Below are 25,939 nucleotides of genomic sequence, written 5' to 3' on the forward strand. Positions count from 1 at the left end.
TACAAAATGACTGTGATTCGGTTTAAAACCCCTCTTCCAGCCTCTCCTCCACTTCATCCTGCCAATTCTGTGCTCACTTCTCTCCTGACCACTGTAGTGACCAAATTGGTTCTTAAACTGCAAGCTCCTCTTGATGTTTTTCAAAGCCTCAGGATACAGTTCCTTTTTCCTTCTAACAATTTTAGAATGAGCAGGAGATCCAGAAATCCTTTTTCCTCTCCACATGCCAGGAGTTTCAGAGAGGAGAAGGGAAGATGAGCTTTCCTCCACGGTGGCAGAGGAGGTTCCTTTCTCAGGATATGTGCCCCATTCTGCAGACTGGTGCAATGTTTATAAATGGATTTTATGAGTTCATGACCTGTTTCGAAGCAAGTGCTCTATGCCAACACATTTTGTCCTGGCTCATCTGTGGACAGCGAGCAGCTGTTGCAGAGCAGGTTCTCCAGCCCAGCCTTTCCAATGGGTAAATCTAAGCTTCTGTCTGGATAAGAAGAGGTCTTGAATAAAAAGCTCTGGGTGAATTAGGTAGAAACTTGATGATAGGCACACAACATCTTTGGGGTTTCTGTTGTTTGGGGTTGTTTTAATTATTTTCTGAACCTTCAAGAATGTTTATTCAAGTGACACTGTTAAAAGGGAGCTTGTAGAAAAGCCAGTTAGGATTCTATAACTTTGAAGTGCCTTACATAGCCAGATTTCATTCCACTCTTGCCAAAACATGGAAAAAAGAAAAGCAAATGGCTTTGAAATTTAATATTGAGTACATTTAATTAGATAGCAATTAGATTTTCCTACAACCGTACAGGTTCAGGGCAAAATTTTGTAAAGCCAGCATAACATGAAAGTACTATCCTATTCTTAAAGTGCTAAAGAATGCATGAGAATAACCACGAGGTGTGTGTTTAAACTGTCATTTACACAGTTAAGAGGAATCTGTGTATAAAGCTTTTCTCTTGACTATGAAAATCAAAGTATGTTTCTTAAGCATAGAGCCTTTTCCATGTCAGTTCCAGAGACTGCAGTCTGTGTAGAGATTAGGGAGGGTGTTAGGCTAGTGATTTCAAATTGCAATCACAAATTAGCTGAAATTTCTCCTAAACTTCAGGGGATTTGCACACATCATGAGAGATTGGGCAATGCTTAAGAGAATAGAGAACAAAATACATGACATCTGTGAAACAGTGAGGGGTGAGACTTGATTATCTGATCATTGCATTTTTACCATCTTGGTGATTTAGCACCATGCTCTCCTCCTCATCTCAGCTTCCCAGCATTTGCCAATAGTCAAAAGAAATTTTTAGTTTGGTGCATGAGAATCTTGAAAGGACTTGAATGAGATTCCTATTAGGGCAGAAAAAGGCGTTGGAAGTCTGTTCTCATTCCATCAGCCCACAGAAACACCCCAAAATACCATATTCTGGGGGATAGACTGGAAAGTATCTAGAGCACCAAATGTGGCATCTGGAAATGATTTTTAAAAAGTACTCAAGATGGGCATCCGGTCATGTTATGTGGGGTAAGAGAGGCAGCTGGGAGATGTAAAAGGGAAGGCCTGAGAGCAGCTGAAAGATGCCAGCAGCCTGTTAGTGAGAGTGTCTGAGAGCTAAGTGGCTGTGTGTGATGATAAAACATGACAAAATGATAAGACAAACAGATGGAGAAAAACAAAATTCCAAACCCTCTGAAACAGGGATGGATATGCAGATTCTGCTAACGCTTCTTAGTAAATGGATTCTTTTTTTTTTTTTCCCTCCCTGTTTTCATAGGTTTCTCTTGTTTTCACAAATGACCTCTTTCTGCAGAATCTGCAAGATTAATTTTCTTCTGCCTCCTCCTCCTCTTGATCTTTTGGTTTTTGGTTGTTTCCTCCACAGGACATAGGTATCTCTGAACAATACTCTTCACTTGTTAATAGTTTCTTAAGCCAGTATTTTAACTGTTTATTTTTCTGCTTCCTGACCCTATAAACACTTCCCCTGAAACTCATTCTGAATGTGAAAAGCCCTCAGTGGAATACAGTTCTCTGTGAAGAATATGTGCAGGTAGCTGTTGATTTTAATAGTTCCAAATCTCATTCTGGGTAGGATCTAAAAGATTTAGATGTCTTTGTATTCCAGAGGGCTAGCTGGAGGAGTTGGCAGGCTTGAAGGATCTGACAAACAGTCTCTAGAATTTGGTAGGGTCTAGAACAAGTTTGTAATAAGAACGTGGTGACTTTGGAAAGTAAACTGTTGCAGAATGACTCTAAGAGCAGAACCATAGAGTTCTGGAGGACTGTGCAAGCAAGGCAGGGGGTGGCCCCCACAGGTGGCCGGAGACCGGACCTGGGAGGAGAATGTGGAGGAAGCTGTGGGGGCTAACCAATACTGTTATGCCAAGAAGGAGTGGCTGAATACCACTCCTATATATGTGTGAACTGCGTCACAAATAAATTAGAAGTTGCTTATCACTCATATTGGGTTGGCGTGTCAGCTTCTCCTCGCCGCTTACAAATGGCGCCCGAACAGGGACATGGATGTGAAGAGTTTGATGGAATGTGTTGTATGAGTCTCTCTGATTATGCTAATTCGATGCACGCACAGCTGAGAACCCTGGCTCAGCTTACCCAGCAATAGTAAATGAGCAATATCCTAAGAATAACTAGATGGTTGTCTTCACAGGGCATTACAGGTTGAGTCAAACACTGCTGTTTAAAGTATCACACTTATGTATCATTGTTAGGTTAATCATCGTAGCTATTAGACTTGTTTATAGTTGTGTGATAAAACAGGTGAACAGAATAACCCATAATGCCTTGCTCGCACAAAGAAAAAGGGGGGAATTGTTGCAGAATGACTCTAAGAGCAGAACCATAGAGTTCTGGAGGACTGTGCAAGCAAGGCAGGGGGTGGCCCCCACAGGTGGCCGGAGACCGGACCTGGGAGGAGAATGTGGAGGAAGCTGTGGGGGGCTAACCAATACTGTTATGCCAAGAAGGAGTGGCTGAATACCACTCCTATATATGTGTGAACTGTGTCACAAATAAACTAGAAGTTGCTTATCACTCATATTGGGTTGGCCTGTCTGCTTCTCCTCGCCGCTTACAGTAAACTATAGAAGTGCACAGTGGGGCAGATTTTCAGAGCTTTATGCATTACAATTGCATCTGCATTTTTGCATCTGTTTTATTATATATACAGCTTGTAGTTTATTTGCATCTGATCACATATTTGAATCTACCATGGGTGTGTGCATCATAGTGATGTAAAGATGTATGCCAATATCGGTGTACAGTACCATGTTCTTTACCTTTGAAATTGTGGCTCTGCTGCTTTTCAGCTGTGAAAGCAGGAGACAGTATGTATGTCCTTTTTATCCCCCACAGATCATAAGGAACAAAGAACTTATATGAAAAGAAGAAGAGTACAGGAACAGATCTTAATAGATTCTGTCCCATCAAAACCAGAAATACAGCAGCATGAAAAGAGCAGATTTGCTGTCTAGCTTCTCTGAAGCTGTTTGCTAATGACCTCCAATGAACTAGAAAATGTTAGAGAGTGTAGTCTCAGCTTGAAGCCCGAGAGAAAAAGAAATAGCAGGCAGAGAGAAGGATGCAAAAAAAGTGAAAGAGGGAATGGAGAGAGTCAATAATAATTTTCCAACAACAATAAAACTCTAATCAGGCAGGAAAAATTTGATAGCTTTCAGGCTGCCTGACCTACACTGCTATGTCCAGGAAGAGCAACAGCATTTTTGGAGGGCATGAAAGTATAAAATACCAGAGCAGACTGGTATTTTACCAGAATAAAATACCAGAGCAAACTGAAAGGGGGAGAGGGCATGAAAATGCAGATTAAAATATGTTAAATTGGACATTTAATGGAAGACATCTGAATGTTTACCACTTATTATTGGTGAAATACGATTCATTATGTAACATTAAACTGAAAGAGGATAGGTTCAGATGAGACATGAGGAAGAAATTCTTCCATATGAGAGTGGTGAGGCACTGGAATAAGTTGCCCAGAGAAGCTGTGAGTCTGCAGAGGACTACTTCAGAACTAAAAACCTTTTTCCTGGTGCCCTTTACTGTTTTGTCAGAACAGGATTTTTATATGCCATAAAATATGGATTCGTGTGTAAAAAGTCATACATGTGTGACATGTCACATGGGTGACATGGTTTAGTGTTTGGGTGGCATGGTTTAGCGTGAGATGTCCCTGCCCATGGCAGGGCGGTTGGAACTAGATGATCTTAAGGTCCTTTCCAACCATAACTATTCTATGATTCTATATGCTACATAATTTAAATAAAATAAAAGGGTCAGGTCAAAATGTTTACAATCCGTTCTGATAAAATACCCAGTGAGACAGAGAGAGCTAAAACATTTGCCAAGGAAAGTTATGCATGTCTGGCACAGGGAAAAAAAACTTGGACTGAGTGAGAAGAAATTATCATGGTGCAAATTAATTGCTTTTAAAGAAATCATTTGAGTTAACTTTTCAGACACCTTAAAGCCTTTGACTGTGTATTTTAAAAGAAGATCTTTTGTCTTGAAAGCTCTTGACATTATATTCCCCTAAAAGGAACAGTTAAACGAAAGCATAAACTTACCAGAAATTTTACATGCAATTCTTACGCTTAAGTAAGTTTCTGTCTCAGAATATGAAATTTCAGCTTCCCTTCCTGATTTTCTCCATGGTTAGCAGCAGACTGGGCAATTTATTATTCTACATTCTGGTGTAAATATAGACTGCCTCTGTTTAAAGGAAAAAAAACCCAGAGTTTATGAGAAATGAGTGCAGGTGCACTTATCTAAAAAGAAGTGAGATAGTGGATTTGAGAAATAATGGGGGAGGCACTGTACAACCGTTGGGTTTTTTTAATGCATTGTCTTTGATAGTTGAAATAACTCTGCCTTTTACATGTCCTCCTTTGCAGTGTGTAGGTTAAAAAGATCTTTGCAAGTGGCTTTGCACCACCTTGTGACTTAGAATTTCCCCCCACAGAAAGCTGTCAAGGTTCATGTAGATATAGACCTTGAGAAAGAAGGTGGATTTTGGTTGCAGAAGGAAGAATAGTTTGATCAGTTATATTTTTACTTTAGTGGTGGAGAGTCTGAATTTGCAGGGCCTCCTGCAGCAGGAGCATGAACCTTTAAATCCAGACAAGGTGCTATGAAATCTACAAACTAGAGATGCTCCTGGGAGGCTCCATTTAAACAGAGTGCAATATTTCAATTTCATAGTGGGCATGGTTCCCTCACATGCTGCTCTTTGAGCGATATTACCCCATATTGTTTCTCAAAAAATCCCAAGGTGGGGTGCTTTCTGCCACTTCTCAAGAACGAGAATGGCATGAGAGATTTCACCACTGACCATTTTTATTCAGACTCTGAGGAATAAGCTGAGCATCACTTTAATCTTTCTTTTCCCCCACCTCTCTTTCTACACCAAGTCATTATCAGAAGATGACCCAAAGTTCATCACAAACATGAATGTGCACCTACCCTTTTCTTCTTTAGAGCCCATCCCATTGAACAGCAGAATTCTTCTTCTGCTAAGCACATACAGGTGCCGGAGTGTGTTCTCGTACTATAAATTTCAGAGCAAGTCAATGCTCAGCAGAGCCAAGTGCTGTTTGGAGGATTTACATGCAGCTTGCTCTGTTCAGCAACAAGGCCTTTGTGGGTTGTTCTCTTTGGTAGCCACATGGTCTTGCAAAACCAAATACCAGGATCTGTGAACACTACAGTAAATTAGTTCCTTTCTTGAGATCATTGTTGAATTAGGAATTAAAAGTCAGTATCATTAAATCTCTTACCTGTATGACTGACAAGATGTGAGACTTTGCAGATAAACCCGCCTAGATTTAATAACATCCCACTGAGAAACAATTTGCTTTCATGTTGGCTCATTTATGACTGTCCTCAGGAGTCACCAAATGGACAGCAACTACCTTTGTTCTCAGCCAGTTAAGACCTGGAAGATCTGCTCCTAGTTGTTTAAACTCCAAAAAATTGTGCTGTCCTCATAAATACATTAGTACCACAGTAAATGTCAAGAATCCATGAAAATCTTTTGATGTTTGCAAGTAATAGCACTTTCACCACCACCACCCAGCAGAATGTCCTTCTCACTCCTTTAGAATAAACCCCTTTGGCCTCCAGCAGTTCTCTCAGGGTGCATTCATGCAGATCTTCTGTTTTGAGTCTGGGCTCTGGCTCCAGTCCCTGGGTATCAAGCTCATTTTGACTGTGACCAAAACTGGCTATTCTCTTCTCTCTGCAGCAATGGCTGTGGCAGTTAGCAACCAAAGTGCCGTGCTGAAAAAAAATATCATTAACACAGTGCAGCTGCATTTCAAATAAACTATATCTTAAATGCAGTAGAAGACAGAGTAGAAACTGTGCCTGCTTTTCCCTAATACTGCCATTCCCTGAGTTTAGGGAAGCCAGATTCCTTGAGCCTCCTCCACACACTGTTTGTATCTCTGCCAACCTGTGTTCTTAGAGAACTGCTGGCAAGCACCACTGCTGTTGCTGAGATCAGACCAAGGCACTCCATACAGTTTGCATTTTATTTCAATATGACAGGGTACAAGATCTTTGAAGCCAGCTTCATTCTTTGAAATTCCAGTGGTCACCAAGACTTTCTTCTACAGAAAGACACTACAGTGCTGTTTTGTTTGCCTTTTGCCTACTAGCCTTTGTTAAGCTAAACCAATGCATTCACAAAAGAAAGCCTTTCAACTGTGGTGTGCCCTTCTCAGGTGCTCACTCAGCTGGGTACTGCAGTCACATTGGGGCAGCACTCTTTTGACACAAGCCCTCCAAAGGCTGATGGGCACGCTTCTGTTTTCACACTCAACTGCTGCTCTCAGAGCTTTACGTTAGATTCTGATTTCTTTTGGCAAGATCCCAGGTGTCGTTAGAGTAGACAGGAAAATTGCTGTTCTTGATAAGGTCAGAGGAAAACCAGTTTCAAGACACAGTAGTGTATGTGGAACTGGTGACATTTACAAAAGAATAAAGCCTGAAGATCTTTGTATTCTCCCTTACGTGAAAAAAGTATAAATTATGATGGCACTCAGGTTAGCAAAAGGATGCACTTTATAGAAAATGAAAAAAAGAGTTTACTTGGTAAAGTTGTTCTCTAATGGAAAAAAGCCAACATTGGTGAAAATCAGGAAATACTAACACATAAACTTGCATACTGTGATACCTAAGACTTGATTTATGAAGAGCAGGTTTTCCTCAGATAGTGCTCATAACATACATGCATGCCAAGGAATGCACACTACTCCATAGTATGTATATTGAAAAAAAAAAATTTCTTTTGGACATTTCTTATTGCACTAATGTGCTACTTAACATCTTCCAAAGCTAGGAAGAGAGCATAGTGGTCGAAGAAAACAGCCCACTTTTAAGGGTCCTTCACCACTAGTGTAATGAAGAAATTACAGTATAATTGAGATGGGCCATCACTTAAAAAAGCTTTGGACATAACCTTGAAAAAAAGCTTGTGCTTCTACTTGTTTGTTCTTTGGTTCCTCTTGCCTACTTATTTACATGTCTGCATAAAACATTCCCAAGTTTTCCAGCTATTCTTAGCAAAAACAAGATTTGCCTCTAGACTTTCATTATTTCTATCTTCATTCAGAAATATTACTAATGAGCAAATTAGGAGATGGATTCCAGTGGTTTGAACAGATAGCCAGGTAATCCAAATTTTTGGCAACAGGATGGTATCTGCAGACTTGAGCAAGTGATCATAGAATCATAGAAGGTTTAGGGCTGGAAAGGACTTTAGATCATCTAGTTCCAAACCCCTGCCACGGACAGGGATGCCTCACACTAAACCATGTCACCCAAGGCTCTGTCCAGCCTTGAACACTGGCAGGGATGGAGCATTTACCTCTTATCTGCGCAACTTGTTCCAGTGCCTCACCACCCTCACAGTAAAGAGCTTCTTCCTTATACCTAACCTGAACTTCCCTAAGTTTAAACCCATTCCCCTTTGTCCTATCACTACAGTTCCTAATGAAGAGTCCCTCTCCAGCTTCCTTGTAGGCCCCCTTCAGATACTGGAAGGCTGCTATGAGGTCTCCACGCAGCCTTCTCTTCTCCAGGCTGAACAGCCCCAACTTCCTCAGCCTGTCTTCATACAGGAGGTGCTCCAGTCCCCTGATCATCCTCATGGCCCTCCTCTGGACTTGTTCCAACAGTTCCATGTCCTTTTTATGTTGAGGACACCAGAACTGCACACAGTACACCCAAGTGGGTCTCACAAGAGCAGAATGGAAGTGCAGGATCACCTCCTTAAATCAGTCCTTCCTTTGAAGCAGCTGAAAAATACACTGGTCTGTTTCTGTTGAAAACTAGTCAATTCTCAGGAGAAAATTAGAACATTCTACTTTTGTACTTTCTGAGTGCAGGGATATATTTTTTTAATCAATTTATGTTTTTTTTTAAAAGTTGTGGGTTTGTGGTGAGTTTTTTCTGTTTGTTTTTTGGGGGTTTCTTTTTAATATAAAACCACAAAATATTTTAAAAGATTACCTAATTTTTTTCCTAGGAGGGAATTTTGTTTACTGCAGTGTTTTAAATTTTAGCTTAATTTTGTCATCACTGCAAATCCAGAAAAAAAAATCCCAAAACAAACCAGTTAAAGTTTCTCACAGGATGGCAAAATGCCTTACCTGTGGTACTGGATAAAAATGTGTTCTATTCTTCAAGTGATAAAGATTGATTCATGCCCTTTGCAAGTGCAGTGACAAAACTCTTCTAGCAGCTGAATGACATGATGGTTTCACTGAGTTGTTTATAATCCACTTTTGTCAGTTTTGGCATTTTGACATCTTTTGCTCTGGTTTGAATGGCATCTGTGAATTCAGAAGAAGGTCTACTGTGGATAGGAAGTGCTGTTTTGTAAAGATTTTCCCAGATTTCATAAAATTTGAGATGAAAAACTCTGGGGTTTTCTTACTGTAGCTGAAACATTTTACCCAGTTGAAGTCTCAAGTAGAAAGTGAGTGGGCACCTGCAAGAGCCCTTGCCCTGTGTAGAAGAGAGGAGAGCACCACCAACAGTAGCCATATCTAGAGAGGGGAGAAGAAGCAACAGGCACAATGAAGTCTGGTCCAAAGATTAACATGAGGGTACAGAGCTATAGAGTCTATATACCTCAGAGACCTCACACAAATTAATCTGGATAGCATTTTTGGACTTTCAGATGTGTGGTGATGAAACAGATTTTGGTGGTTCCTCCCTGTTCCCAGATTGTTTAGGTCAAAAATAATGATAGTGTAAGCGAGCCCAGATTCATGGCTTATCTCAGCAAAGTTGGCACATGGAACTGAGAAACATTCCTGACCTAATTTTCTTTATGTTGAGAAAAGTTGATAATTGTACTATGTGCACATCTGCATGTTTGGACACAGTCATAGTTGTAGTTTTCTTGTTATTCTTTGACACTATCTCAAGCTTACTTTTTTTCTCATAATTTTACACTGGGCTTTGGAGACAAAAAAAGTAGAATCTGCAAACAAGCCCCCAAAGCCCGTCATGAGCCATAGTAAGCATTTTGTAAATTCACACATAACCATGCTATTTTCAAAGTCCTTATAAATGTTTAGCTGCTGCTACTGTTGGGTGTTTTCTTGGTTTTGCTAAATATAGTATATGACAGTATAATGAATTTGTTCCTTGGAATCCTTATGCCCAATAATTTGGTGCCATGAATGCAGGGAAGTATCTTAAAAGAGTACTTCTTGTTTTCAGGGATGTACAAAGAACAACTGGATGTAAACTTCTAGCACGCTTCTTACAAGATGGTCTTGCTAGCCAATAGGCTGTGATATGTGGTAAAATTACTAATAATCTAAGGCTGAGTGGCTTTCCTTTTCTTGCATTATCCCATTCTTCCCATTCTTCTTACTGTATCACATTCACAGCAGTGTGTATTCTGGTGATAGTTACAAGTCCAAATTCCATTATAATCTTCAGTTTTTACTTGCTCAAAAATTTTTCATTAAAACTTTCCTAAGGCCCTGATATTTTTACAGGTAGATTTTGCCCAGAGCCTGTTTCATTGCTAGCTTGAGGAAGTACAATCGAATAGTTTGAAGTTCAAGCACACAGGAAAACACAAACCAAAAGTTACATAGTTTGCATTCTGAATACACTTCCTTACATGTTTGTTTGTACTAAAAACCTGGAAAATAAACTGAAATTCAACTGAAGACAATTCAAATCACAATATGCAGGCTCTTTAGGACTGAAACACAGGTTCAGAGTAGAATGCTTTCTCTCACAGAGTTTTGAGCATAATTAGGGAATTGCTTGGTCTGAAATGGCTCAATACCTGATGATAATGCATCATTATTTTAACCCTAATATAGTCTTTTTATGTGTCTGAAAAATCCAAGAAAAATTAGATGCAATAAACTGTAGTAATGCCAGGCTATGTTTACTAGTTAACAGGAATATACAAATATTAGGAAAAACTAGAATTCTAGCAGCCAGGTCATCAGTATAACCTTTCAAGGTATTACACCTTTTTTAATCTACATACTCCTTTGAAGTACTTCCAAGTTTCAACTTCTCTCTCTCCTCCCCTTGCAAGGTACTCAGAAGTGGTAGTTTTTCAGTGTGAAATCTTTTTTGAGGGTTTTGGAAACACAACTGGAAATTGTATCACATGCAGTTTCTTACTGCTTACATATATGCCATCTCTGAAGTAAAATGCTAACACTTTTTGCTGAGTATTCACCTATTTCACAATTAAGAGCTGCTATTTCTCAGTTATTTTATTTGTTTCTCTTCCTGTTGTGGCTTACCACAACACAGTCCCCCTCCAGAGCAGAAAGCATTCCCTTTCACACCCCACCCTGGGGTGTCTGTCACTGACAGATGGAGGAAGAAGGCCCAAAGACATTGTTAGGTCTGTATATAAGTAGGGCAAAGATGCTTTTTCCATTCTGTATCAAATAATAGGTCACTGTGCCACATGGTTTTCTGAGCCATCAGTATCCTCTGTCTTCCATTCAGAGGGACCTTTGGGTTTAATTCCTGCTTGATATCCTGTCTTGTATGCAGACCCTCTCTGGGGAAGACCAGGGCAGGAAAACAGGAGAACAGAACAGAAAATGGCATTTATTAAGTGTTTCCTACTCACCTCCCTGCTGGGTGTGTATATGCTTAGCAGAAAGAACACTACATTGCGCTCTGCAACGTTGCAGATCTTAAGGTCAGATTGCAAAAGGCAGTTTGGCAATGCTTCTCAGCAGGCAGACTCTAAGCACTTGTTGAGAACAGAACATGACAGCATCAGCCCAGGGTGTTTGCGAGTGTACCAGTTTTGAACAACTGAGTCTCATCCTCCATGGTGAAATGAAGTCTGACCCCAAGTCTTTTCTATCACTTCTATTTCACTTCTGCCCTCATTTTCAGAAGAAAAAGACCACTTTTGTGGATGAAAGAACAGCTCGAATTCTGCAGTCAAGCTTATGCTTCTGCTGAAGTCTCTATACAGTGACAGCTGTGGTAATGAATTTCAGTATGAAGATTATATGAATATTCCCCCAGTTCTGCAAAGAACTGGCCAAAACTGTCATGCATTTCACACAAGCTTCTTTCAGCCATCAGGTAGCAACTGCTTATGGTCATTAGTGTATGGTCATTAGTGTGGAGTATTGTGTGCAGTTCTGGTGTCCTCAACATAAAAAGGACATGGAACTGTTGGAACAAGTCCAGAGGAGGGCCACGAGGATGATTAGGGGACTGGAGCACCTCCTGTATGAAGATAGGCTGAGAAAGTTGGGGCTGTTCAGCCTGGAGAAGAGAAGGCTGCGTGGAGACCTCATAGCAGCCTTCCAGTACCTGAAGGGGGCCTATAGGGATGCTAGGGAGGGACTCTTCATTAGGGACTGTAGTGATAGGACAAGGGGTAACAGGTTAAAACTTAAACAGGGAAAGTTTAGATTGGATATAAGGAAGAAGTTTTTTACTGTAAGGGTGGTGAGGCACTGGAATGGGTTGCCCAAGGAAGCTGTGAATGCTCCATCCCTGGCAGTGTTCAAGACCAGGTTGGATGAAGCCTTGGGTGGCATGGTTTAGTGTGAGGTGTCCCTGCCCATGGCAGGGGGGTTTGAACTAGATGATCTTAAGGTCCTTTCCAACCCTAACTATTCTGTGATTCGATGATTCTATTAGTGGCTTGGACTGACATTGCAATATTGAGTATTCCTAAAGATTACAAATTCACCATCAACTGGATCTGAGCAGCCATTTCAGTGCTTCCCAGTTCAAGCACTACATGCAAAAAGGTGCCCTGGCCTTTAGGATTTTATTAGCAACATGTTGTACTCACTTATAGGGAGGGTTCAAGGACAAAGAAACTGCCAGGTGTGGAAGAGGACTGATTCAGGGACCTCCTGAGGAATATCAATGCATTAAGTGCATGGAACCAGATGGGCTGCACCTAAGGGTACTAAGAGAGCTGGTTGTTGTCATTGTGAGGCTACTCACAATCGTCTCTGAAGGGGTACTGGAGAGGTCTTCCATGAGTGAAGAGGGGCAGATAATGCATCCAGCTTCAGAAAGGGTAAGAAGGACAATCTAAGGAACTACAGAGCAGTCATGAAGTAAGCAATGTTGGAAATAATTTTTGGGCACATGAAGGAGGTGGTAGTGATTTGAAATAGCCAGCATGGATTTACAAGGGCAAACCTAATTGCCTCCTGTGATGAGATGACTTCATCCGATGATGAAGAGAAAACAAAGAATGTTGTCTACATGGAATTCAGCAAGGCTTTCCATGGAGTCTCCCATAGAATTCTTGTATCCAACTTCAGATGGCCCAGTCTAGATAAGCAAAAAACTGAGCAGATCATTGACCAGAAGGGCTCATGCTCTCTCCAGAGGCTGGTTACAGTGGAGTTCCTTGGGGGTCTGTCCTATCTGATATCTTTAGCAATGACCAGGAGTCAGTGGTAAACTCTAGCAGCAATGAAAGTACATCAGACTGTATCAACAGGAGCACAGGTGGCAGATCAAGGGAACTGATTATTCCCTTTTAATCAGTACTCATTAGACCACAGCTGGCACAGTGGGTCCAGTCTTGAGTCCCCCAGTACATGAAAGTACATGAAGTACATGAAAGTACATGAAGTACATGAAAGTTGATAAACTTGAATGACTCCATTGGAGGGCCAACAGGATGGCTGGAGGTTGCAGCTTGAGGTTTGTGGGGACAGGCTGAGGCATTGTGGTTTGTTCAGCCTGCAGAAGAAAACAGCAACTTTCCAGTTCCTAAGAGGAGGTTACCAAGAAGATATGGCTGGGCTCTCTGCCAAAGAATGAGAGATGAAGGTTATAAAAGAACAGGAGAAGCTTGGCTAGATAGATGGTAAAAAAAAAAAGAAATGACAGTATGGGAATAATAAGTAGTGGCACAGATTACTGAGAGGGGTTGTGCAGTCTCCACATGGAGGATTTTAAAGACCTGACTGGACAAAGTGATAAGCAACCTGGGACCTCCTGAAGTCCTTTCCACTCTGAATTGTTTTATGGTAACTCTCTAGATAGATCTTCTCTATGGGATTTCCTCCATTTAATATAGTTCATATCAGTCTATGTATTTCAAGTCAGTGCCTATGCTGCTATTCAGCCCACAGACCAGGAAAATTACATAAAAGGTTGCCACCCCCTTAATTTTAACTAAACAAGATCTATGACAACTCAAGCAAGAACATCACTAGACGGATGCGACAACATTTTTTTATTGTTTTAATACTAGTGAATAGATCAAGAGATCTGAAATGTTGTAAAGCAATATACATACTGAATAAATAATACGCACAGGAGAGTCATGTCTACATTATAACACTGGCTAGTATTCCGAATACTTAAAATAAATCCAGTGACATTGGATAAAGTCCATAAAAATGCTATCCTGTCTTCCCTTGTATGAAATTGTTCAAGTATAAAAAAATCTGATACAGTGTAAAATATTAAATTCCATTTCGGTCAAGAATAAAAATTGCAAGTATTGTAGTTTCACAGGACAATGTAAAGCAGCATTTTCTAGCAAAGGGGAAAATAGTCAGTCTACATACAGATGAGTGAGAAAACAGCACAAATGTGTTTGAGAGGTCTACATGGAAAACTAGTAAAGGGAAAAAGAATGAACTAGATTTTTTTTATGTAAAAACCTAAAAAAGTGTTAAGAGTACCCTCATACAGTGCACATACTGAATTTAAATAAATCCAAGTCAACATCCTTAGTTAATTAGGTTAATATTTAATATGCTACATCTAAGCCTACTAAATAATTTATGCCATGAGATGAATACATAATTTTACAGTGTCACATCTAAAGTCGCTTTCTTTAGAGTGCAGCATAGTAAAACTTTCAAAATAAATATTTCTTTTTAAATAGCATAACAATTAAGGCACAGTATAAATCACATACCATTAACCCTTCAAGAACTGCAGTCTTGGTAACAAAAGTCGCTGTTTGTGTACTGTATGTTTGCTAATAAATATTTTAAATATAATCCTGAAAAAGATAATTGTACAAATGGTTTCAGAAACTAGAATTCCCTTAAAACAGTTCTTAAAAGGTTTTAATTCATTAAGCTTCTTCCTGCCTTTATTCACGTTACGAATAGATGCAATAAATAGAAAGAGAAGGCTGTTGTAGTAAAGGGCTGATCCTATTTTAGAATCAGAATAGCTGACACCAGCAGTTAAAGTTTCCCAAAAGTGAAACGGGATGGGAGGAGGGATTAGGATGTGACAAGCTCATCACATGAGCACGAGTGATGTGTTCTGTCCAGAACTGTCTGTGTTATTGATTGTCTCTACAGCTGTTGCACCCCTTACTTCCACATCACTTGCTCCATAGTTCCACTCATCCAGAGGACAGAGAAGAAAATAACTTTGGTGCCTGTCCGCCATCTTACTAGCCGGCCATCTTCCTTGGGTTGTTCGATGCCCATTAGTGAGACAGAGAGAACGTACTATCTCATGAAGACAATTTCTGAAAGCTAGAAAGGACAATCAGTGCTTTAAGCTTGTTTCCTCTTAAAATGGATAGAGATTACATATTGCTAAATCAGTTTTTTCCCTGGTTCAAAGTTTTCAAATACCATTTTTATTACTTATAAAAGGCAGTTTTGCTTCCCTGATACTGTAAAAAATACACCTTTGCTTTTTTTGGTTCTTGGTTGGTTCTTTTTTTGTTTGAAAATATGAAGTCCCATTGCTACTCCTGCCACTCTTTCATGACAGTACAGTATTGTTTTTCCCATTTTCTTCTGGCTCGATACTTGAAACTACACATGCCACACTACCCCTCCGCTCTAGCAACACGGTTTGGATGCAATACTGTATGAAGACAGTGGAATAAAAATCTTTAGTTTCGCAATAGCATCGCTTTCCTTAAAGCTCCTTGCTTAATACCAGTTGTCTCTGATTAACTACTTATACTGGAAGGCTGAAAAGAGGAAGAGAAAGAAAGAGCTTCCTTCTGGAGTCCACCTGCTATTGCATACGGTCTGTCTGCAGCTGTTGGGGCTGGTACTGGCCAAAAGCAGCAGCGGCCGCAGCAGCCGTCCCAGGCGCTGCTGCAGTGATGGGCTGCTGCACCGCGTAGCCATAGCCCCCCGCTGCCACATACCCGGCAGCAGCAGCCGGTGAGGCAGCATATGGGTACTGCTCATAGGCGGCCGCAGCGGCTGAGTACTGGGCATACGCAGCTCCGGTGTAATCGATGTAGGGCGCTGTAGAAGCAGCGGCTGCTGCGGGCTGCACGTGGGGAATTACCACTCCAGGCTGCACAAAAGCCTGTGGATAGACATAGTGAGCAGGTATCCTGTTGAAAGATGGGAGAGGGAGTTAGAGTCGATACGTGAGTCGTGCCTAAGCATCATATCCATACTCCGAACTAAAACAAACTCAATTTAGTTGTTGTTATGTGCATAGGGTTGCCACAATAGCTAGACTCAATGGACCAATTATCAGTTCACTGGCCCGAAGAGATGCATCGCTCCAAAGCACAGCATTATAGCTGAATTAAATAGGAGTGTTTAATATTCCTTGAGGAGATTATAACTAATGCTATTAAAATTGTTAGATGGACCAGGATTACTGATATCAGTTTTAAGACAACTCTAAAGGATTAACCTTGATTATTCCATCTGAAAAATTGCGGTACTTGTTTTTCAAATCACCTCTAAGTCATTTTCATTGTGCTGCTTCTCACTTAACTACTTGTCTCTTAGTAAAATTATTTCCTGCAATACTTTTATTATTAGTAAGTAAGCGGTTTGACAGCATTACTATAATGAGTTTGACAATAGCCAGTAAGGCACCAAAATGCTTGAACCCTGACTTTATGTAAAGTCGTCTCAGGGAGGTGGGGACAGAGTGTATTGTGGCAACCCTACTTAAGTTGCTATGCAGACTCAGCACACATTAATTTCTCTGCAACCTCAGTCACCCTTATTAAAAATAAGAAAAAAACCAACACAGGCGACAAAGGAGTTTAAATAAAGTTCACAAGTGTGGTAAACACAGCAAGAATCACACTTTCCAAACGAACGATAGTGCAGCTCACTCCGTCACAAGAGGCCATTGAGGGGAAGCTACATAGATGCTATTAAAATCCGTAACAGTGACTCCTAAGTACATGTGCATCACACTTTTACAAAAAGTTGGTAAGGACACAAGGGTCAAACCTGTTTGATTATCAGGCCACTGATGTCCTGTTTTGTGCCAGCTTGTTTATTTCTATGCAAGACATACAGCATAGAGTTTTTTGGGAGGTGGGCATAGGATTAAGTTTAAATAGATCTGGTGCTTAACAAAAGCAGAAAAAAAATAGATAAAATTACAGCTTAAGAAATAACCGTTCTGAACAGATCAATACACACTTTTCCCATCTTCTCCAAGTTACAAAACTTGCTGCCTTGGCTTGTTTACTTAGCCCTTCAGTTTTGAAATCGGTCATATCATTGTCTTAGCACATAACTGTACATGCAAGTTCATCTCATAGTTGTATTTTAGCATATAATATGATTTTAAAAAATAATACACTCAGTATAATTCTCATTTTACATTTATAACCCTGTCTTGCATCTGGATTTCCACAGAGAAGTCCTTCATATATACAACTCTTTTTCTGTCAATGAATCTTTATAAATCCATGAAAAACTGCTTGTGCAGATTTACTACTCTTTCATACTGAGCTTTACATTTACAGAGAACTCTGAAGACTGCAGCAACCTTTTAGCACACTGTAAGCACAGATGCAAATTGCAACGGTAAAAACGGACATCTTTTCTCCAAATTCAAGATTTATGGAAAGAGGGCTTTTTTTGTTTGTTTCATTTTTAAAATAACTTCAAGATTTACTTAAATGGTCAACAAAGAAACATTTCAATCAGAAGGGACGCTGTTAACTATATAAATACCAAAACATAGTTTAAAGTAAATGACAGGCTTTAGAACAGAGTGGTCTTCTTCTTAAGAAAAAAAGGAGCTTAGTTGATGGACTAGGAATATTATCAGAGAGAAAAGTTCAGTTGCTGTGTTTAAGACATGAACACCACAATCATAAAAACCCAACATGTCAATGAAATTAATTTCCTACTGTGTAAAGGGAGAAATGAAATAAAAAGAAAAAAAAAAAGGAGTGACAAATAGGGATTGGGAAAGGAAAGAAAACATAAAACAAAACCATAAATTGGGTTTTTAACACTCACCTAATTTATGAAGTGATTAGCCAGAAGTGCATTTGAAGCATACTTAAAAGCTGGCTCTGTGCACTTAAATACACATCATTACCTGAGCTCTCCACACAAAATGGATGAGCATAAACAAGCGGTTTGTATTGGTCACCAATCAAGTACAATCCTAATAAATATAACAACAAATTTTTTAAGTATTAAGGAAAGAGGTATAAAACCAAATCTGAAGTCACCAAGAGCCTCTTCTGCATCATTAAGAGTCCATTTAACACCACATCAAAGGAATCTTTATATACAGCAGTTATGAAAGAGGGTAATTTTAACAGAAGAGACAGTAAGCAAGCTTATGTAGCCGCTTGTGTTGACTTGAACTGATGTTAGTAAGATTTTCTGAAGACATTAGGTCACTTGGCTGTATCCTTGAACAAGAGAGAGAGATACACGTGCTCCCACTTACACTCTTGTGACTTATTTTATTTAAGCCAAGAAACTAACAGGTGGTGAAGTTATGAAACATTATCTGTTTGCCACATCTTACCCTACAATAAACATAAACCCTGTGCAGGCTCCTCACCACCATGCCATTTCACACATGATGATTGACAGCATAAGCTGCAGTGGGGCTATTTTTGATCATCTGTCATGCTACAACTGTTTTGAGTCAAGTAAAATGGCTTTATATGGCCAAAGTAAATTTTTACCTACTGCACAGGCCATCACATGTAGATCTCAGCCATTCAGAACCCAACCGCTTTTATGCTCTGCCAGGTCAAAAGCTGAAAAAGCAATTCCCAATTACCCTAGATATCCTTAGTATCCTTAATTTTAAATAAAAGCTGCTGCTTTACTTTTGAGAGCAAGAGTGGGAGAATTACACATGGTCTAAGCTTTCTTTCTGGGCACTAGTTTTTATTTTGGAACGTGTATTTACTGTTTTATGCTTTTGCAATAAAGGAAAAGGGAAGCCACATTTAACTTTAGCAGTAACTGTAGCTTTGGGATATTCAAAATTGAATGACATACACTCGTGCTGTGTGCCTTAAGACCTTCATTGTTGTTATAACAGAAGATTTATATTTAACTAAGACCTCAAAAATAATACTACAAGCAATAATAAAGTGAGAGCTATTTGTTTCAAGGGAAGAAATTTATCAGTAGTAGCACATCATTAACTTTTGGTGTTAAATTCTTGTGAAATTAGGTATTTAACTTTGATAAGACTGTTTTGCTTTGGCCTTTCATTGTTATCGCCTGGTTTTGTAAGCACAGTTAAGGAGTAAATTTTCACCAATGCGTAGCTTTCCTTATAGCTGAAATAGGTTACATAAGCATCAAGACATTCAAGACCCTTCATATGCTTCCTTTTAAATTTGTGTCTGGTATCACTAAAAGGACATTTAGCATTCGGCAGGTTAACTTCTGAGTGTTCTGGATTCATTCCCTCTTTCCAGATTATCCATAGTTTGGTATTAGTCTTTCATTAGGCAGGTATTTTGATCATAAACTCAAGAGAAGGCTTTTCCTTCTTGGTCAGGAAAGCCAGAATTGCCTATCTCTTTGAAGATAATACCAAGCGGATAGTATCAGCTAACCATTTGATAATGAACTTAGTAACTTTGGATTTAACTCTGGTCTTACTAAAATCAGCAGGAATGTTCTCATTTTGATCGAGGAACAAGTTTTAGACAGAAAATAAAGGGAAAAAAATCTCTCCAACATAACAAGTTGCATCCTACACCAGTACCTCTGTACAACCCCATATTTTCCCACCAATATTAAAGTAAAAATTACATAAGCAAAATGAGAAAAGCTATCTTTGGAGGCAAAGTCACCTTCCCCCTCCATAAATTCCTACTGAATCCTGAGATAGTACTTCAATAAACAATCCTGAAAACAGAGCTGTATAGACAACCAGTGCTGTGACCAAACAGCTTTCTACAAAGCACATTAACAAGAAGATAGATGCTGAATGTAAAGATCAGGGAGACGTGTTATTTGGGGGATAAACTAATCTCTGCAGCACTAAATAAAGAAAAATTCCCAGCATTTTAAATGCTTCATTTGTGGAAGCCAATCTACTTTCTGTCTCCCTCCACCAAAATAATGTACTTAATTCAGAATATTGTACTTCTGCATCTTCTCAGTAAAGGTACGGAAAGTAATGTAACATAATCCACTTATTTTCAGTTTCTACTTTGGTAGGCGGGGAACTGTATCAAAACACTGCTGCCCATACCAGAGCATGGCAGCACCTCACTAACCTGCACTCTGATAGGAAAAAAAAACCAACAAAACAAGAAACAAAAAATCCAACCATTTGGAGGCTTTCTGTATGCATTAGCAGAGTATTGGTAGTGAATCACCAGTACAAACCATTTTACACAGCATGTTAGTAAAGTGTGCTTTTAAAAGTGCAACTGCTCAAGAGGAAGAGGAAAGGCTTTAAGGTGACCATGTATTTCAATGCAATCCATGTATCATCCTCTAAGAGTGAACTCTTTAGTAGAAGATTCAAGAAAGCACTGAATCAAGCCCTCTTACTGTCAAGGAATATAGTGAAAGAAGATGTTTTTTAGTCATCGTAATGGATGCTGTTCTTCTTAATCTGATCTACATTCTTCAGAAAAGGTACACTGGAAATTTTGAGGAGGAAGCAGGATTAGTAATCTTTGTTTGCACATAGTGAGAGAAAGGCAAAAGCCAAGGATTAAAAATGCCACCAACATTCCTTTTCTTCAGATTTATGTACATTGCATTAGATACAAAACCTTATTCACCCTCCTGGAAGAATTTCCCTGACTTAAGCACATTTTACATGATCTGTTGCTGGCTATGGGTAAGGAAAGCCAGAGCGAGCTCTACATTTGCACAGTCCTTTACGCAAGGGATTGCTACAGGTTCTCCCTTTCTACTGTGCTCAGCAAATACTCAGCCTCTCCATGGCTGATCCCCATGCAATCCACTGGTTCCTCTTTGCAAGAAGTACTTTAACAGCTCTGGAGACGGCACGCTGCACCTCCTGCCTGATCACAAACCGACCACGGCATATACGCCATCATCTCCTCATACTTCAAAGACGTTAAACAAAATACGGTAGAAGATAATTGTAAGAAGATTAAAAAAGTCAAAATGTTTTCCACATCCTCCCTAGGTGCCTCAGAAGAATCAACACTCTCTTTTAAAAATACATAAAGTTCCCAGGAAAACTTTTTTCCTACAGTTTTGAGGACAGGAACTGTTTCCTACCAATTTGACAAATCAAACTACCATTGCTCAATAACAGATAGGTACAATACTCTAAAGCTAATCTAGTCAAATAAACAAAATACATCTGTGACACATTTTCCCTACTTTACTGTTAGCTTACTCATTAATTAGCAAAATACATTATTTTGCAATGAGTTTCTCAGTCAGTGTGCATTAGTGAAGTGACACCGTATGGAAAGTTTAAAGCAGACTTCACCTCCCAATTACGTGCCTGTAAGAAGCAAGAGTTAGCTCTACTTTGAAATCGCATACTCAAGTAAAGGAGAAATGCACTACATATTAACGAGATTGAGGAAAATAATTTCACATTAGAAAGCCCAAATAGACTCACATTGTTAATAAGGAGCTCCACACCCCTCCCAAGAACAACACCCCCCCCCCCCCCCAGTTATGAACATGCAAGCAATAAGTGGATTCACTTAAAAAACCAAGAAGTCACACAATTTAGCACTCACTACAAAATACGGTTAAAAAAGTCACAGGCTACAGCTTGAAAGCAAGGAAAAAAAACCAAACCAAAAGGCCCTTTGCTCCCCATGGCAAAGTCACTCCTCAACAACAAAAACAAAATTAAAAAGAGCCCCCCAAAAAACTTTCACTACAGCTCTTTCAATTAAAGAAAAGCACACAGTTTAGCTATCAACACCACTTCATTACTGTAATAAATCAATAAATAAAAAAAAGCACACGGAGGTCTATTGACTATATGAAAAAAAACATACATGCATCGTTAATCACCATTTTAGCTTGTTTGTGTTTGAGTCTACTGGTTACAGAGTTTAATTCCAAACAGAACTATTCCACCTCTTATCATCATATCCTTCTGATCAGTTATCTTAACTGTAAACGATCCCTGTCAGATTAGAAAGAGATAAATAACATTGAGTCAAGCTGAAAAAAGAGAAATGGGGCACAGCAATCTTGCATCAAGTCATACCTCCTTGTTTTATCATAGGGTCATACGGGACTGGACTGCTTAGGTGGAAGGGAAACATCCCACACAACTTGACTCGGCTGTGGCATTTAGAACATGACCAAAAAGGTGAGTGCATTTATGGGAATACATTTATAAGTATCAGAACTTCATCACTGCTGGTCAGTTTTAAGGATGCTACTGCAAAAGGCCTTCAAGGATCATATTTTTTCATTCCTTTTTTTTTTTAAAAAAAAAAAAAAGACTTTTCCACCCCTGTTTGAAGTCCCATTGAACAGACTTACCCAAAGGGTCTTTGTATGAGAGCTGGATGAAGCTGCTGGACACCAAAGGCAAAACCTACCAACAAAACCATATGACAGTCTCTGTACTGATGTTCTTTTGACCACTGATTTTGCTGTATATACACATGCATACAAATGCAAAGTAGCAGCCTTCACTAACAACCTCCAGTGACAATATCTGGAAGGCTCTAGAACCAAAAATTAAAAAACAAAATGTATCAATCCATACACACACATGTGCATCCAAAACTTAAACCAGTGAAGTGCACACCTTCCTAGAGATGTTTAGAAGAATGTCTTTTTCTAAACAACAAACTCAAGGTTTTTATCACATTTTATTTTGTGCTCCATTCTGGTTCCTAACTTTAGCCTCTGAAGGATTAGATGGTACTTTCTATGCATCAGTGTATATGTGTACTTTGTACAGCCTTAAATTTGAGCCATCTCTACTTGTGAGGACTTAGCATGGGGTTTAAATTCTAACTTCATTTCTGTTCCTCAAGCATGAACCCCTTCTTTCCGCAGCAGGCACTTAATTACTCACACAAGTGTTTCTCAGGTGAAGCACAGGGGAATTCAGAGCAGCATTCTTCAGAGCACAAACATGCACGCATTTTGAGGTCCTGTCGCTCCCACTGCAAAGCAGCAGTTTGGGAAGTGGCTAGGACATCACATTGGCTCAGATGTGGTCTTAGGAAGAGCCATTTCATTTTAAAGCCTGCATAATAGCTCCCATCTGTTTGAGGAGTTTGCATTAAGATATTGTTTGTATTAATAAGACCGCACACATTGGAAGGGATTCATTCCTAGGCCAATCTTTCCCTGCAATGATACTGTAAATGGTCAGTGCTGCTACATTCCCAGCAGCTGGAATAACCAATGAAGTGTCTGAGCTGTGCAAGTGTTCCTAGAGAACCACAGATATTTTATCTCTGATTGCTTTTGGTTTTTAAATGAGGCACATGTACAAAATAGCCCGAAAGTCACTACATGCTGCATTTAAAAATCAAAACCAAGCCCACCCAACAAACAGTACTTCAGGGAGTGCAGGACAGCACGGTCTTTTTAAAGTTCTAGTCCCTCTGGAAACCTGAGGCACGGGCAGAAAAGCCGCCGAGGGCCGCTTCCTCACCTGGCTGCATTATCCGCGGCTTGGCACCCAGGTACGCCAGGTTCACGTTGGCTTTCCTGCCGTCGATGATGGGGTTGGGGTCTTTGCACGCCCTTTCCGCAGCAGCTCTGTCAGCCATGGTGACCTTAACGGGCGATGCTGTGTATTAGGTCTCTTTCCGCGGGGCAGGAGAAGCCTCTCATCCGCCGCAGCAATTCAGCTAACCCCCGGGCGGCGCTGGGGGACAGCTGGGGCGGCGAAGGGACCCCGGCCCTGTCCGCGTCCCGCTCGCCGAGGGGCGCGGGGCGCCGGGGCCGGGGAAGGGCGGAGGACGCGGGCAGAGCTCCGCCGCCGACCGATAACCCCCCCCGCGGCCGTATCAGGGAGCAACAGGCGCGCTGGCGGCGCTGTGAGAAATGAGGCAATTCCCCCCTCAATCTCCTTTTCCAGTAACCTCCCCCCCACCTCTCTCAAACTCCCCAGCAGAGAGAGGAAGGAAAGGAAAAAAAAAAAAAAAAGAGAGAAAAGCAAAACCCCAAACGCCCGATCCCCTTCCCCACCCCGCCATCCCCCGTGGTGCCCGGCGGCTTTCAGCGGCCCCGCAGAAGTTTCTCCGCAATGCCCGTGCAGCCGGTCCAGGTCCACCTGCCCCCTGCCCGGCAGCCCCCCGCCGCCGCGCCGCGGCACTTACAAAGCCGTATCCCCGGGACTTGCCCGTCTGCCGGTCGGTGATGACCACCGCCTCCTCGATGTCCCCGAAGACCTCGAAGTACTTGCGCAGGCTGGAGTCGGTGGTGTGGTAGGGCAAGCCCCCGACGAAGATCTTGGTGTAAGTGGTGTCCTTCTGCGTCGTGTGCATCTTCCGCCCGGCCCTGCGCGCCGCGCCGCGCTCTGCACCCACGCGTGGCCGCCGGGGCGTGCGGGTCCTGCGCGGCGAGACCCGCTTCCAGAGTCCGCCCCGCTCTTGTTGCCTTTCCTATTTTTCTTTTCCTCCTCTCTTCCCCCCTCCCCTCTCCCGCCAGCTACCCAGCTACAATGCAATTCCCTTTTGCTTTTGCAAATCCAGCTTCCTCCTCCTTCAAGAGCAGAGCCTCGCAGCCTCCGGAGGTTTTGAGGTAGGTACCAGAAAAAGGAGGAGGGGAGGCCGGGCAGCAGCCTGGCGAGTATAGAGCTGGAAGCGAGCAGAAGCAGAAGCTGGAAGACGAGCGCAGGGCCTGAGCTCTAACAACTGAGTGGCCTGCCCCCCTAAAAGCCACCGGGTCGGGCACTCTTGGTTCCTCCTCCTCCTTCTCTCAGGGGCGGGGACGGCGGCGGGGCGGACCTCGCCCTCGGTAGCGGCCCAGCCGGGGCTGACACACAGCTGTTGGCAACAGCTGGATGCCTCCCGGTGCGGCTGGAGACAGCCCCTAGAGCCGCCGGGCAAAGGGGCTGCTCCAGAAGGGCCCGCGGGGAGGCTTGGTGCCTCCGAGGCAGGTTTGCCCCGGGGCTAAGCGAAAAGGAGGTGCCGGGAGGCAGGGTCTTCTGGGGTCACAGCCGTCCCGCCAGCAGGAGAGCCTGCGTGCAGGGCCTGCTCACTGGGAGCTGGCAGTCCGCAAATGCTTCCGTTCCTCCCTGCAGGCTTGTAGTGAAACCCTTGCCACCCTCACTTACCAGGCCAGCAAGGCTACCGTGCCGCAGGAATTCCATTATCGTTGTTGCAGTGCTGATGGTGGTTGTGTTTCTTGTAATTGGCTTGGACACAGTATGGTAAAGCTGGTTCCCTTGGTTTTCTCTCGATGCCTCTGCTCTGTTCTGGAAATGGGAAGCACTCAGAGAAACAAAAAGGAAGGTCTGTGTGACATGGAGAGGCAGAGGACTGTGGGAGTTGGGGGGAAGGGAAACTCACAGGGAGACAGGAAGGATGGGAGGAAGGTTAAAGATTGGGGAAAACAGATGTGCACATGTGTATACACTTCTAAAACATTCCCTTGTGGTCCCAAATTCTTGATACTATACTGGTGTCTCTTTTCCCGCTTTCTTCTACTTCCTCTGTCTGTTAGACTTTTTCCTGTCAAGTCCCTTTCTCTTTTAGAAAAAAGATCAATGCCTCAGCTGCAGGAGGGACTTCAAGGTTCTTCAGCCCCTCCATTATCAAACATTAACCATAATGACAACACTTAGCCCTAAACTTGGGCCCTGCTTGCCCCTTATCTGACCTTGCCTCCATCTAATTTTTTCAGCAGTCATCATCTCAATTCTAATGGCCTATACAATACGAGGCCACGCTGACACTAAACTCTACTTGATCCTTCAGATTCTCCAGATGAAATCATTTGGTTTAATATGTTAGGACTAACTCAGGCTGAAGCCTGGCAACCCTAGCAGGATCCAGATGTAGATGTTGCTTTTCAGTTCAAGGCCTTAACCTTGGCCTGAATCCAGTTAGGCCAGCCTAACTGCTCCAAAATTTCTCCCAGCATGGCTCTCATGTTGGTCTAGAACACCGTGTTAAAACCTATACTCCAGCTGCTTCTATTCTAAGGGCTAATCATAACCTTAAACTCTGGCTCAATGAGCTGAACTTAAATACTAGCCAAACTAAAGGTGATCACTCAGTAGAGCACTGCAGCA

At 41.5% G+C, this 25,939-nt stretch overlaps 1 protein-coding gene and 1 long non-coding RNA gene across 5 annotated transcripts in view; one reads left to right on the forward strand and one right to left on the reverse strand.

Moving 5' to 3' along the window:
- The window catches only part of LOC134163252 (uncharacterized), a 28,891-nt gene extending 17,341 nt beyond the window's left edge, over window positions 1-11,550 (forward strand). For both annotated transcript variants that reach the window (XR_009964642.1, XR_009964643.1), the window contains exon 3: window positions 11,432-11,550. This is a non-coding gene — a long non-coding RNA (uncharacterized LOC134163252). The remainder of the gene's footprint in view (window positions 1-11,431) is intronic.
- A 2,195-nt stretch (window positions 11,551-13,745) lies between these two features.
- Window positions 13,746-24,567, reverse strand: RBM24 (RNA binding motif protein 24). 3 transcript variants are annotated; one of them, XM_062617956.1, is made up of 6 exons: window positions 24,021-24,567; window positions 23,351-23,474; window positions 22,219-22,273; window positions 16,723-16,774; window positions 15,663-15,857; window positions 13,746-15,030 (listed from the first exon to the last, which is right to left on the reverse strand). In XM_062617956.1, exons 1-5 carry the CDS (start codon window positions 24,186-24,188, stop codon window positions 15,702-15,704), a joined length of 555 nt encoding a protein of 184 aa, XP_062473940.1. In that variant the 5' UTR covers window positions 24,189-24,567; the 3' UTR covers window positions 13,746-15,030; window positions 15,663-15,701. The 3 variants fall into 3 exon arrangements, with proteins under 3 accessions (XP_062473940.1, XP_062473939.1, XP_062473938.1); XM_062617955.1 differs by lacking the exon at window positions 16,723-16,774 and having other exon boundaries at window positions 24,021-24,553; XM_062617954.1 differs by lacking the exon at window positions 16,723-16,774 and having other exon boundaries at window positions 13,746-15,857; window positions 24,021-24,546.
- Window positions 24,568-25,939: the final 1,372 nt, after the last annotated feature.

The sequence above is a fragment of the Pezoporus occidentalis genome, unplaced genomic scaffold (assembly GCF_034315485.1).
Source record: "Pezoporus occidentalis ecotype Australia unplaced genomic scaffold, CSIRO_AGI_Poc_V1 ctg2, whole genome shotgun sequence".
Taxonomy (NCBI): Eukaryota; Metazoa; Chordata; class Aves; order Psittaciformes; family Psittacidae; genus Pezoporus; species Pezoporus occidentalis.

Coding starts and splice junctions, on each gene's coding strand:
- RBM24 (XM_062617954.1), bottom strand. CDS start 24,188: ATGCACACGACGCAGAAGGACACCACTTACACCAAGATCTTCGTCGGG. Junction 23,475..24,020: donor AGTCCCGGGGATACGGCTTT/GTAAGTGCCGCG, acceptor TCGCCCGTTAAG/GTCACCATGGCTGACAGAGC. Junction 22,274..23,350: donor GCCGCGGATAATGCAGCCAG/GTGAGGAAGCGG, acceptor TTTTGTTGGTAG/GTTTTGCCTTTGGTGTCCAG.